Source organism: Podarcis filfolensis (genome assembly GCF_964270895.1).
Source record: "Podarcis filfolensis genome assembly, chromosome: 10".
In the NCBI taxonomy this organism is placed as follows: domain Eukaryota; kingdom Metazoa; phylum Chordata; class Lepidosauria; order Squamata; family Lacertidae; genus Podarcis; species Podarcis filfolensis.
Window position 1 is genome coordinate 61,426,876 of NC_139612.1, and position 13,329 is coordinate 61,440,204.

General features: G+C 45.6%; 1 protein-coding gene across 4 annotated transcripts in view; it reads left to right on the forward strand.

Annotated features, from left to right (window-relative positions):
* Positions 1 to 757: 757 nt before the first annotated feature.
* Positions 758 to 13,329, forward strand: part of AEBP2 (AE binding protein 2) — a 33,678-nt gene continuing 21,106 nt past the window's right edge. For 2 of the 4 annotated variants that reach the window (XR_014538763.1, XR_014538764.1), the window contains exon 1: positions 758 to 1,644. Coding sequence is in view for 2 of the 4 variants with exons in the window: in XM_083572924.1 (XP_083429050.1) it covers positions 905 to 1,644 (740 nt within the window). In the remaining 2 variants the exon portion in view is untranslated. The remainder of the gene's footprint in view (positions 1,645 to 13,329) is intronic. The other 2 variants (XM_083572924.1, XM_083572925.1) reach the window with 2 other exon arrangements.

The following is a 13,329-nucleotide window of genomic DNA, read 5'->3' on the forward strand; positions in this document are numbered from 1 at the left end:
CCCAGGGAACTCAAGTGAAGACGGTTGGAATAGCATTATTTTTATAGCAAATGTCAGATTATGATGATTCCTCCATCACCATCCCTGTTACATTTGCAAGAATAAAGTGCATTAAAATAAAATAAAATTGAGGCGATCTTAAGCTTAGTATTTTAACTTTTGTATGGTTTGAAGTAGGGCCATGAATGAATTACCATTATTATTTATTAAATTTCTTAGTTGCTTTACCTTGCCTAGGGCAACCCAAAGCGACTGGCAACCAAAGAAACATACAATAACCTCCCTGACCGAATACATTACAACCAAGAGGGAAGAGATATGAATTTATTTATCATTTTACAGCGTTACCTTTCAGGTGTCTGTGTGTGTGTGTAGTTTTTTTTTTAAAAAAACAAAACACAACCGAGCCAGTTATTAAATTGCATGAAATAAATAAATATTATATGAAACGGGGAAAAAACTGCCTTGCAAGGTAGGCTGGGGCTCACACAGATACCCATATCCAGCTTTGATTTGAACCCGGTTCCCTGCGCAGCCTCACTCTGAAGAGTGAGGGTCCCCCCCCCCGTACCCCCAGTTCCATCTCAGCCAATCCCTTCGCCCGGCAACCCCTCCTCCTCCTCCCGCCCACCCCGTCCTCCTGCGGTTGCGTCCTGGGAGCCCGCTTCGCGCTTTTGTCCGCAAGCGGCTGCCGTAGCGAGCGGGGCGCGCGCGTGCCAGGCGCCGCCACCACCACCGCAGCGGAAGCTCCTCCCACTTCCCCTCCTCCTCCTCCTCCTCGCCCGCGGCGGCATCTGGCCGGTGAGTCGGTCCGTCAGTCCCGTCAGCGAGCGAGCGAGCGTCGGGCTGCGTAGGCGCGAGAGGAGAGCGGAGGGCCGAGCGACGCCGAGACTCCCGACGCGCCATGGCGGCCGAGCTGAGCGACATGGCGGAGCCTCCCCCGCTGGGGGTGCCGCCGCCGCCTCCTCCTCCCTCTTCATCGGGCGCTGAGGAGGCCGAGAGCGAAGCCTCCCCTTCGGCCGAGATGGAGGCCGAGCCGTCGCCGTCGCCGCCGCTGCCGCCGCCTCAGCCCCTCCTGAGCGGCGGCGAAGGCGCGGAGAGCATGTCGGAGCCGAGCCCTCAGAGCGCCAGCCAGGCGGGCGACGGCGACGACGAGGACGAGGGCGACGACGAGGAGGAGGACGACGACGAAGACGACGACGACGAGGAGGCCGAGGCCGGCAGCAGCGCCGGGTCCTCCTCCTCCTCCAGCGGCTGCTGCAGCGACGAGACCCGCTCGCTCAGCCCCGGAGGCAGCGAGGCCGACGCCAAGGCCGGCCCGGGAGGAGGAGCAGGAGGCGGAGGGAGCGCGGGCAGCGGCGGCGGCGGCGACGGGCCCGGGGGCAGCGGAGGAGGCGGAGGCCCGGCAGCGGCCGGAGCGGCGGCGGGAGGAGAAGGCCCGAGCGGCGGCGGCGGCGGCGGGTGCAACAGCAGCTCCAGCGCGGGCGGAGGAGACGAAGGTTACAGCACCGGGAGCGGAGGTGGTGGTGGAGGAGGAGGGAGCGGCGGCAGCAGCACCTGCAGCGCCTCGTCGGCAGGCCGGAGGGGCAGCCTCGAGATCTCCTCCGACGGGGAGCCGCTCAGCCGCATGGACTCCGAAGACAGGTCTGTTGGCGGGGGTGGGGGTGGGGAGAGGGTGCGCCCGTTCTTCTCTCAAGTTTAGGGGGCCCTGGGGTGCAAGTTATCACAGTGGGGACTGCTGGGGCAGGGTGTTGGTGTGTGCCCCAGCCCCTTGAAATGTTAATTTAGCCTTTAAAAATCAGCACGCAGACCCTTAAAAGCGGATTACGCCACCGGCCCAACGCTAACCCTCAGCATCTTTTCGCTTCCATCCCACTCCGCTCCACTTTTTGCAATGCCCCCTTCCAATCTGCATCGTCTCCCATCTTTGTTCCAGGTTCAAAAGTTCCAGAAGTTAAGCTGCTGCTGCTTCACTTGGCAGGACTTGCCCTTGGCCTGAGCATGGCTCCTCCATCTTGGACAGGGATGGGGCTTTTCACCCCCCCTCTTTTTCTTCCTAGGCATGTACAGCAGTGTTGCCCAAACTTGGCTCTCCAGCTGTTCTAGGACTACAGTTCCCATCATCCCTGACCACTACCCCTGCCCGCTAGGCATGATGAGAGTTGTAATCCAAAAACAGCTGGAGACCCAAGTTTGGGAAACACTGATGTAGAGTAAATCCTGCAAAAGAATTGCTACTTGCTGCCCCAGGTGTGTCAAAAGTATTAAAAGGTTTCATGTGTGCCCATAGTAAGGTAGCACCAACAAGACTCCATCCACCCTAAAATGCCTCTTCCTGTTCTTCCAGGGCAACTGGGCCTTTATGTATTGCATATCCTCATCTGTCAGTGAGAGGAACTTTCTTTGGTTTTTCTGTTTGTTGGGATGGTTGTGGCTTGTTACTACACAAATCCTCCTTTTCCCCATCTGGCTAGAAGCCAGGCCCCATACAATCCATTGCTGGTTTGGGAGGAGTTGGTTTAGAGAGCCTTAGATGCTCATCTTGTTGTATTCTCTCCCCTCATTTTTTTTTTAACTCCTACCTTTTTTTACCACACCCTGTTCTAGCAAACATGGCCGTCTTAGCTCTGGAGCTTTTTACGTTTTTATACACTCCTCTCTAAAGTCCTCCTCAAAAGACAGCTTAGCTTGGGAAGTGGGGAATGGTTTGCACTGGTTCCTCTTCTCCCTTACTCGCCCTTTAAGGGAGCAGCAAACACCTATTTGTGTGTATCAGCCGTGTAACTAACAAGCATATCTTGTAAAATTTACTAACACAAGTGGGTTTATGCAGCTTATGAAAACCCAGTTGTGCTTCTGAACAAAAGGGTATGTGTGTAAGAAATGCTTATATTGGCACAACAAGCTTCTGCATGGCCAATGGTTCTTGGTTGTGTTCTCACAAGCGTATGCAGCAGATAGTAACAATCTGTTGGGATTCTGGGCATTTCTTAGTAGGTACGTTGTTTTTTATGATACTTGTCTATTAGTTTGACATGATTAAAAATAAGTTGTTAAACTAGTCCTTGTGACTATACTATTTTAACTTGCACCTGTTTTTTATTTAGTCACTCTATTAAATAAATAGTAACTGAAGGCAGATCGATTTCATGCAAACATGCAAGTTGCAGTGTTGAGCCAGTATTTGAATTCTTAAGGCTAGTTCAGTTCCTAGGAGACAGTTGCTGACTAGAAGAAAACTTGAAGCTTATTAGATGCAAAATAGTTTGCATTTAAAAAATAATACAGTCCTGAAATATTAAAGTTCCTTAAAAAAATTACTTGGCCCAAGTCCCTGCAAGCCAGAATTTGCTAGCCTCTAGATTCCATCTATCACATATAAAATCACATTGAATTGTTGAGTAAAGGAGGAATTTATTATGAGATACTAAAGCTTATCTTAGATAATGCTGAAAAAGTATAATTCCATAATCATTTTTTAAAGTTTTCCCTGTTTCTCCAATCAATTAGTACATAGAAATTAAGTTAACAGTGTCTTTGTGAGTACAGGGATGGGTGCTTTGGCTCATCACTGGGGTGCCTGCAACATGAAGCCCCCCTTTTTTGTTGGGCTACATGGAGGTGGGGACATGGAAATCCTTGGGGGAAGTTGAAGTGTAAGCAAATTTTCCTTAATATTTTTACAATATAAAATGCAAACTTACTTAGTGCATAGCTATGTACTTACTGTTTTCAGTATTTATGAATTTTGTGGAGGAATCCTATTCATATTTACTCAGAAGTAGAGCCCACTCTATTTAATGGTGAATATACCTCCTGGTTAGCTTGCATAGGACTGCTGCTTCAAAGCACAACTGCTTCAATGACATTGGTTTGTAAATTCCAAATTGTGGATATGCCCAATAGTAGACAGAAAGAGCAGTACAAACTGCTGAGAACACACATCTTAGTTCTTGCTGTTTTGCACATTTCTTTACACATTTGTCACTTGAGATGTATATTTTTTAGGACCTACCTTACTTCTGTGATATAGATTGTTTTAAACCATTTCCCACACTAGGTTTCAATTGTTGTATCCCACCCTGGAACCATTGGATGAAAGGTGGGTAATAAAATATAGTAGTAATACACAGAGCACATTTTGAATAAGTAAAACTGTGTCTCAAAAGCATTTTGCTATTCAAAAGGAAAAGTATTTAATATTTTCCCCCAAATTTCCAGTTTTAGCATTTGAAAAAACTGAATGAAAGAAAAAGCCCTTGGGGAGGGGGCAGGGGTGATAGTGGTGATGGTGATTTACCGTATTTTTCGCATGATTGGACGCACCGGACCATAGGACGCACCTAGTTTTCACGGGGGGAAATCAAGGAAAAAATATGATCCCCCCCCCCCCGCAGCTCTGGGAGCAGTGGACAGGCTGCACGCAGCCTGTGCGCTACTCCAAGACCTTCTCCCTGCTTTTGCGGGAGGTGGCGGAATTCCCCCACCTCCCGCAAAAGCCCACAGGAGCCGTGCGCGACTCCTGCGGGCTTTTCGACCAGGAGGGAGAAGGGACTGAAACGGCCAGTCAGTCCCTTCTCCCTCCTTGGGGAAAAGCCCCCAAGAGCTGCTAGCTCTTTAAAGGCTGCGCGGCTCCTGCGGGCTTTTCTGCGAGGTGGGGGAATTCCCCCACCTCCTAGAAAAGCCAGCAAAGCCGCGCAGCCCCTTTAAAGAGCGCACGGCTTTTGCCTGCTTTTGCAGGAGGTGGGGGAATTCCCCCATCTCCCGCAAAAGCCCACAGGAGGGAGAAGGGACGGACTCGGCCAGTCAGTCCCTTCTCCCTCCTTGGGGAAAAGCCCCCAAGAGCTGCACGCTCTTTAAAGGCTGCGCGGCTCTTGCAGGCTTTTCTGCGAGGTGGGGGAATTCCCCCACCGCCTAGAAAAGCCAGCAAAGCCGTGCAGCTCCTTTAAAGAGCGCACAGCTTTTGCCTGCTTTTGCGGGAGGTGGGGGAATTCCCCCATCTCCCGCAAAAGCCCGCAGGAGGGAGAAGGGACTGACTCTGCCAGTCAGTCCCTTCTCCCTCCTTGAGGAAAAGCCCCCAAGAGCCGCTCGCTCTTTAAAGGTGCGCGGCTCCTGCGGGCTTTTCTAGGAGGTGGGGGAATTCCCCCACCTCCTAGAAAAGCCAGCAGAAGCCACGGAGCCCCTTTAAAGAGTGCGCGGCTTTTGCCTGCTTTTGCGGGAGGTGGGGGAATTCCCCCATCTCCCGCAAAAGCCCACAGGAGGGTTGGAGAGTAGCGGGAAGGCGTCGCGCGCCTCCCCGCTGCCCCCCATCCTCTGGGGCTGGCGATGGGGGAAGCGCTGCTTTCCCCACCGCCAGCCTCAAAGAGCAGACTTTCCTGGCTTCAGCAGAAGCAACGTGAAGCCTCCGGAGCGCAGGCTTCGGAGGCTTTGCCTTGCTATCGCTGAAGCCAGGGAGCCTGCATTCGCTCCATAGGACGCACACACATTTCCCCTTCATTTTTGGAGGGGAAAAAGTGCGTCCTATAGAGCGAAAAATACGGTATTAAATTTTTATATACACCCTTCATCTGAAGATCTCAGGGCAGTTCACAAGATGGTTCCCCCTCCCTTGAATTTTTCCCACCTTCACATTTCTGTAAGTCGGAAATCTTTCAAAATTTACTCTTCTCTACTTCAGCTCTCTCTGATGGAAATATAATGCATGATGTGCCCCTTGGTCTAAATAAGAGTGGAGGGTAGCAGCTCTTTGGGGGCATTGATGACTTACTGCTCAATACTGCATTTGGGAACACTTGTCTCTTCTTGCCACGTTTGTGTGATAGCTCAGGACGGCTGAGGCACTACACTTGGCCAGTGCCAGTAGTGGAGGCAATTTCCAGTATTTCCCAGGAGTGGAGTTGCTGAAAGCAGAAGAGCATGTCCTATTCTGTTAAAATTAATAATACCTCATCTTAAACACAGAACTTTAATATTGATCCCAAATACTAAAAAATTGAGCCAAGTTAAATTCCATCGTTATTTTTTCTATTTTCATTTCGGTTAATGTTCTGATTATATATGTTGCATTCTTCCCTGGGTGATATGGAGTCAGCAATTGCCTTTGGAAGTTTTTGATGCTGCATTTATCTAAAGTCAGCAATCCGTTTTAAGGTATACATTTTTGTTTATAAGAAGCAGCTACTAAGTGGGCACTAAAATCTGCTAAAACAGCTTGCTTGTTTAATGTGCTTTAAACACACATTTATGACTTCATAAAAGCCCCATAGGGCAACAAATCACATAATGAATGTTCAGCAGATTAAGTATGCTTGGTGTACTCATCTCGATCTTTTGACGTTCCTGATATCCCTGTGCCTTTATACGTGAGCCATTTTTGATGCAGCTGACAGCTAGGTGGGTTTTGCTTTATAACTGTGAGGAACCCAACATCAAAACAGACAACCAAGATTGAATTCTTTTATGGTCTTCTTCAAGTATGATGCATTTAAAGGTGCAAACACTTGATATTTATATTTGTGTCAGCTTTACTGGCATTCAGCAGCTCATCTTTATCCTGCGCATATTCCATTCTTCATTGAACATTTGTTGTGATAAAGTTAAAAGACTCCATGTGCTGTTCCATCCGTTTTTCCTCATCTGTCTTTAACTTCTAAAAGTTTTCATTATGTTCTACAGTATGACAGTCGTACAGTCTGTTTGACTTCCAAAAACGTTCAACAACCAAGGCGCGGCTTCCAATTGACTCCAGGAGCTTCCTGCAGTCAATCAGAAGCCGCGTTGGATGTTTGGGTTCCAAAGAACGTTTGCAAACCAGAGCGCTCACTTGCAGGTTTGCGGCATTCAGGAGCCAAAACGTTCAAGTCCCAAGGCATTCGAGATCCAAGGTACGACTGTACAATGGTTACAGACTAGCAGATGGAGATGGCTGTAAAAACGAAGGCTTCTTTGTGTGTTTTATGTATACTTCAAGTGCATGTACATGCATGTGCCTTTAAAAAAACCATTAAACTTTTTCGAAACTACAAATTAAAAACAACAAACCTAGATGCAGAGGGTACGTTATTAATGTAAGTAGCTTACACACATGCCTTCTGAGCTTCACTTGCTCGTCATTAATAATCTAATTTCCACTTCTAGATCTTTATGAAAATTAACTTTATTATAGACATTGAAAGCTCTGATGTGTGGCAGCTTGGTGTCTCAGTATTTCAGATAAAAGTGGTATACGTGGCTCTGAATCTTTTAGCCTTTAAATGTGCCACAACCCCATCAAAAACAGCTTACTAAGTTTTGGGGAAACTTAGGTTATGCTGCAGTATAGCATGGAGTTCCCTGAAGCAGTTCAGACTGCTTGAATAAGAATGAGAATCATTGGTTTTGTATTCTCTGAACTAATCTTCCCTGTAGGCCCACTTTACCTCTAGGCCTCCCTGAAACTTTTTGGTTTGAGCTGAATGTTTTCCTGTAAGTGAGCTGATCCCAAATACAAAAACATAACTTGGCACAACTGAGCCTAAAATGATTATGAGTTACCATAATCATTTGCAGAGGCTACTGTACTGTCATTTCTCTATCTGTGGTTAAAATGGCGTAGAATCCTTATCCATTGCATCTTCACAGTAATAAATGGCAATCGTTGCCCCAGTGCATTCATGGAAGAACGGGGAATGGATTTATACTTTAGTCGTTCTAAGGGCCTCTAGAGATGGTGCTGTTGCTCTCAGACCTTGTATGTAGCAAGAGTGGTCAAAGGTTCATGTTCTCCCTTAGAAAAGACATTGACTACATGAGTGGTGTCACATTTATTTTAAATAACTGTTTTCCTGATGCTACTGTTATTTTCTCTGTGAGTGAGGGATTTGGGGAATCTACCATTTGGGGACCAGTGTTAGTCATGCAGCAAAAACTTACTTATTCTTAACAGTGAACAATGAATAAATTGCCTTTAAAATGTCAGGAATATAGATAATGAAGCAAGATACTTAAATAATGTACTTTTCCGTGTATTAGACAAGGTTTTTTTTTTTACTCCAAAATAAAGTTTAAAATGGGTGGGGTTCGTCTTATACGTGGGTAGTACAGAGGGGGAACGGGTGATTGGTTGTATCCGCCAGCAGGATCTAGCGATTGGATGGGTGAATGGTGTCTGCTGCAAGGGCTGCTTTGTATTGGCTGCTGCTTTGTCAATCGGGTGGATTATTTGTGGATGTGGCAAGGGCTGCTTTGGATTGGCTGCTGCTTCGGCAATTTGGCTTGCATTGCTTGAGATTGTTAGCGTTTGCCAGTTGGGTGAGTGATAGTTGGTTCGGCATTCTCCCCCACACCCTTGCTCATTTTCTTAAATTTGAGGCCTCCCTAAATAAGGGGCATCTTATACATGGGGGCCTCTTATAGATGGAAAAGTACGGTATACTGAAGTAGAAAGTAATTTTTTTATATTTTAACTTCCATTATTAGTACCGGCTTTAGTTTTCAATAAAAATGTATACAGATTGGCCTGACATTTCCTACACCAAAGTATCTTTCTTGTGCTTCAAATTGTCCATTTGAAGAATTGGAACCTTAATTCATTTCACGATGAAGATTTAGCAAGGGAAGATAACCCATGTTTTATGTAGTTTTTGAATGCTTTTTCTTGTATGTTCAACAGTACTCATATAAAGCAAATGATTCTGCCATATGTACTAATCCAAAAAACCCAAAGACCAGTTAGCTAAGAGGAGCTAAGTATATACAGGAGCATAAAATAGATTTAAGACCAGAAGAACCTTGTCTCTTCAGTTTGTAAACCTGTGATTTTCACAGTGGTGTGCATTACCACATGATAATGAATGGTTAGAATCATGGAATTTTAGAGTTGGAAGGGACCACGAGGCCCATCTAGTTCAACTCTCTGCAATGCAGGAATCTTTTGCCCAATGTGGGGTTCGAACCCTTGACCCTGAGATTGAGTCTTATGATCTGCAAAACTGAGCTATCTGAGGATATGTAACAACAATATGAGGGAAATTTGAGTGTTCTGAGGTGTACACATTTGTGATGAATATGTCTATGCATATGACCAGGTGGGGAAAAGTTTTGGGGCTTTTTTGATGACACATATGTGAAATGTACTTATATGTAAGAATCAGAACTGTCTAGTGAGACAAACCCTCTACAAAGCAGGAACCTTTCACCTACCACGGGGCTCAAACCCACGAACCTAAGAGTTTCATGCTCTACCAGCTAAGAAGTAATGTTAATCCTTTTTGAATCTACATTTGAGTGCTTGAGCAGAGTGACATGAATGTAAGCTGCTGTCTTACCAACCTTAATCCTTTTGGCTAACTGGTTTAGAGACCATGGAGTGCAAAGAAGTTCTGGTGCCATCAGCTTGCAGCAATCTGATGTCTTCAGCAGAGGCTGCTATCTCCTCAAACCTTGTTCCTTTCTCAATAACATTTAGCTTCACACTGTAAAAGCATCAATATAGACACACAGTTTCTGGAAAAGACCAGTGTGAAGTGAATTAAACATGTGCCACTCCTATGAATTATGTGACATGTATAGGAGAGGACAGAATGTTTTCTGTAATTTTGCACTCTGCTTTAGAGAAGGGGGAAAGTGGTTAGAATTCTTCTTGCTGTTTTCTCCAATTCCTAAGAGCAAAGGGAGAAGTGAAGGGAGAGCAGTGGTTGTCACTGGCCATGAATAAGCAAAATCCAAATTCATAGAGGCCTGCAAATTCTGCCCACAGTGTGGAGATGGTGGGAGGACAAATTCTTTGCTTCCCTTCAAAGGGAACATTCAAAGGAACGCAGAGAGGATTGGCTGTTACCAAGGGAGGAGGTAACTTTCTTCATTAGTGTACAAGTCAAGCTCCAATATTTTCTTAACTCACTATCTGATTGTGTACATTATACCAGAAAAGACAAGTGGTTGGAAACTTCACTCAGTTCAAAACCCAGCTGGGACTGGCTAATAGGATCTCTAATCTCTACCCTGTCCTTGAACAGATCCTGAACTATTTGTTTGTTTCTGGGAACAGCTGAAACCAGAAATTTGGTGCTCACCTCTGAAGTCTTAAATGGCTTGTGCCCTACATATCTATTATACTGCCTCCTTCCACATGAACCTGCACAGGTCATCTTCAAAGGCATTAATCCGAGACCCACATATCTTCTGAAGTTTGTTAGGTTGACTGGAGTTGTGGTGATCCTGGTTGTACTGTTGATTTCCTCCATTTGTTTTCTTATATCAGGTTGAGTTTAATTGTATGCATTTTATGAGTTTTATTTGTTTACTGCCTTGGAAGTCTTAGAGCTGAAGGGTTGCAGACGAGTTTGTCAATTGCTGTTTGGAGAGCTTTACTTAAAATGCAGTTAAATCTTAAAGTGGGACCAAATGGGAATGGAATCCTGGAGTTAGATCTAATGCAGCTCCAAAACAGTCTTGTTTCTTTTTTCTTTCCTCCCTAATAACTTATTTTTGGTGTGCATTTGACCACTCCCTTGACATTTCATCTGGCTGTCATTTAAGCCCTCGACACCAGAAGAAAGTGAGCAGAACTCTCAAAGGATGGCTTTGAAGAGAAGCTCCTGAGCCTTGGGCTCTACAAAACTAGTGTGTGGAATATTATAGTTTAGCTGCTGTTATGCTATAAAGTGCTGAGCTGACCCTTACCAGGGGGTGGGTGGGTACAGAGCAGTTTCTAAGTGTGAATTCCCAGCTGTGTTTGGGAAAGCTATTCCGCTACTAGACTGAATTAAAACTTTTAGATAGATTATTTTATATGCTGCTTGTAAGCTACACCCTCCGCACGTGTCCTATGACAGCACCAGTCTTAGCTCAGATTAGTGGGGAACTTAACCTGAGCTGTGCCCTGTCTTTGAGGGGCTCTGTCTGAGCAGTGACTAATGTCTAGGACTTGAGCTGGGGGGGGGGGGAGTACAATAGTGCCCTATGTGTTGTTGTTCATTGCCTTCCACATATGTTCCAAGGCGTTGTATGGAATCTGATACAACAGCAACTAATCAGCACAAATAAAACCAAAATGAATTTCAAACAATACAAAATGAACACATGTGCCAGAGATGAATTCATCCAGCTGGGCAAGCTTGTCAGAACAAACATGTCTTCAGTTGTTTTTTGAAAATGCAGATAATTGCCCCAGTAGGCATGCTGTTCTACAGAATGGGGCATCTACGCTGAAAACCATACTTCAGGTTTCCATAGAAGGGCTGCTAATATCTTTGGAACTTGAAGGAGCGTACTGACCTGCTGGGTATGCAAAAGATACGGCAATCATTCAAATAAGCTGTTCCCAAGCTGTATAGGGCTGTATATGTTAGTGTCAAAACTTTGAACTTGGCCCGGTAGCAAATTGGCAACCAGTGCAAATCTCTAAGACTCACTAGATCTTTTTCATGTGTAGAACTGGCAAGCCAAGTGTCCCCGTCTTATAACAGTGCAGCTGGTTCTTCCTGCCTAAGTGTAGAACCTGACATTTGTCCCTATTGAAATTCATTTGTTTGTTTGGGCTCAGTTCTCCAATCTGTTAAGGTCTCCTTGAATCCCGGTTCTGTCTTCTACGGCATTAGCTATCCCTCCCAGTTTGGTGTCATCTGCAGATTTGATGAGCATTCCCTTAGTTCAAGCATGGCCAAACTTGGCCCTCCAGCTGTTTTGGGACTACAACTCCCATCATCCCTAGCTAACAGGATCAGCGGTCAGGGATGATGGGTATCGTAGTCCCAAAACAGCTGGAGGACCAGGTTTGGCCATGCCTGCCTAAGTAATTTATAAAGACAAACTAGCTACGAGCTTAGGACAGAATCCTGCGGCACCCCACTTGTTACTTTTTTCCAGGAGGATGCAGAACCAGCTACAAATCCACCTGAATCCTAGCAGACATCAAAAATACAAAAAAGTCCATACCTTTGTCAGCATTACGGTGATTGCAAGTGGATGGTATATCTGAAGCAGAGGTCTGAATGCTGCCCCTTGACCCCATTGGAGCATGTACAGAACTGGGCTAAGGGAGACCATATGATTCTTAGCATAGGCAGATATTTTGTGAATCCCAAAATCTACATCAGCTTTGAATTAGGTTAGTGCAATTCTGTGTTGGCTCCCCCTAACCAGCCAAGATACACTTTGGTTGCAAATAGTTGTGTGTGTGCCCAATGGAAGGTTTGCATCTCAGAAATAACAGTTCTATGAACAAATCCAGCCTGCATGTTGACCTCCAGGGCCGCTGGTGTAATGATCCATCTGTTAGATCTGAAGTGTGCCTTAGGGAAAGCTGTCCTGGTCAAACACTTTAGGAAGGAAGGTTTAAAGGCAGAGCACAAAAATACTTAAAGGTTGTTTAGGTTTTTTGCATTTATCTGGCATTGTTTTGCAATGTTTTGTCTAATCAGCCATCACAGCATTTATTTGATGAACACTACAGTCATACCTCGGGTTGAAGTAGTTTCAGGTTGAGCATTTTTGGGTTGCGCTCTGCAGTGACCCGGAAGTAACGGAGCACGTTACTTCCGGGTTTCGCCGCATGCACAGACGCTCAAAATGACGTCACGCGCATGTGCAGAAGCAGCGAATCACGACCCACGCAGACACGGGTTGCGTTCGCTTCAGGATGCGAACGGGGCTCCAGAACGGATCCCATCTGCATCCAGTTACCACTGTACAATGAATATTTTTGTATTTGTTTTTGACTGACCTAGCCACTACAATTTTAACAAATGCAACACAGGCAGATTTTTAGATGGCAGGCCTTTTCATTACATTTGCCAAAAGGGATTGCTAGTAATAATGATGAAATCTCATCCCTTGAACGAATGAACTGCAGATCTTGAGTGCAGTGTGTTTCTTTCCTTTAACAGAATAAAATACAGTAGATGTAGCAGTACTGTTTCTTATTTCTTATGTGTCCAAAATAAAGCAAGGTGTTATGTGACATAAAGCATAAAAGCAACAATCACCAAAACATGCCCAAAAGCTTTTACAGTCTTGCATAAGAGGGTGGGGGGTGGGGAGAAGGTGCACAAGGAGGCACCTGCAGTGCAGTCCTGTTTCTTCGTACTTGGAAGCTAGCTCCATGGTGATAGTAGTGTTTACTCTCTGTTAAGTGTTTCTGCAATTTTAGCCCAGCCTAAGTTAAATTAATACTATTTCTGAAGTGCCTGGAATGGTATTTGGTTGCTTAGAGATACCTGTTGATGCAGCCTAGAATAGCATTAGCTTTCCCCTCCTGCTGCATCAACTGTTGACTCATGCTAAGCTACTGAGAACTCCTACATCCATTTCACATGTAGTACTGGCCATCTAGGTGTCCCCCCATCTTAT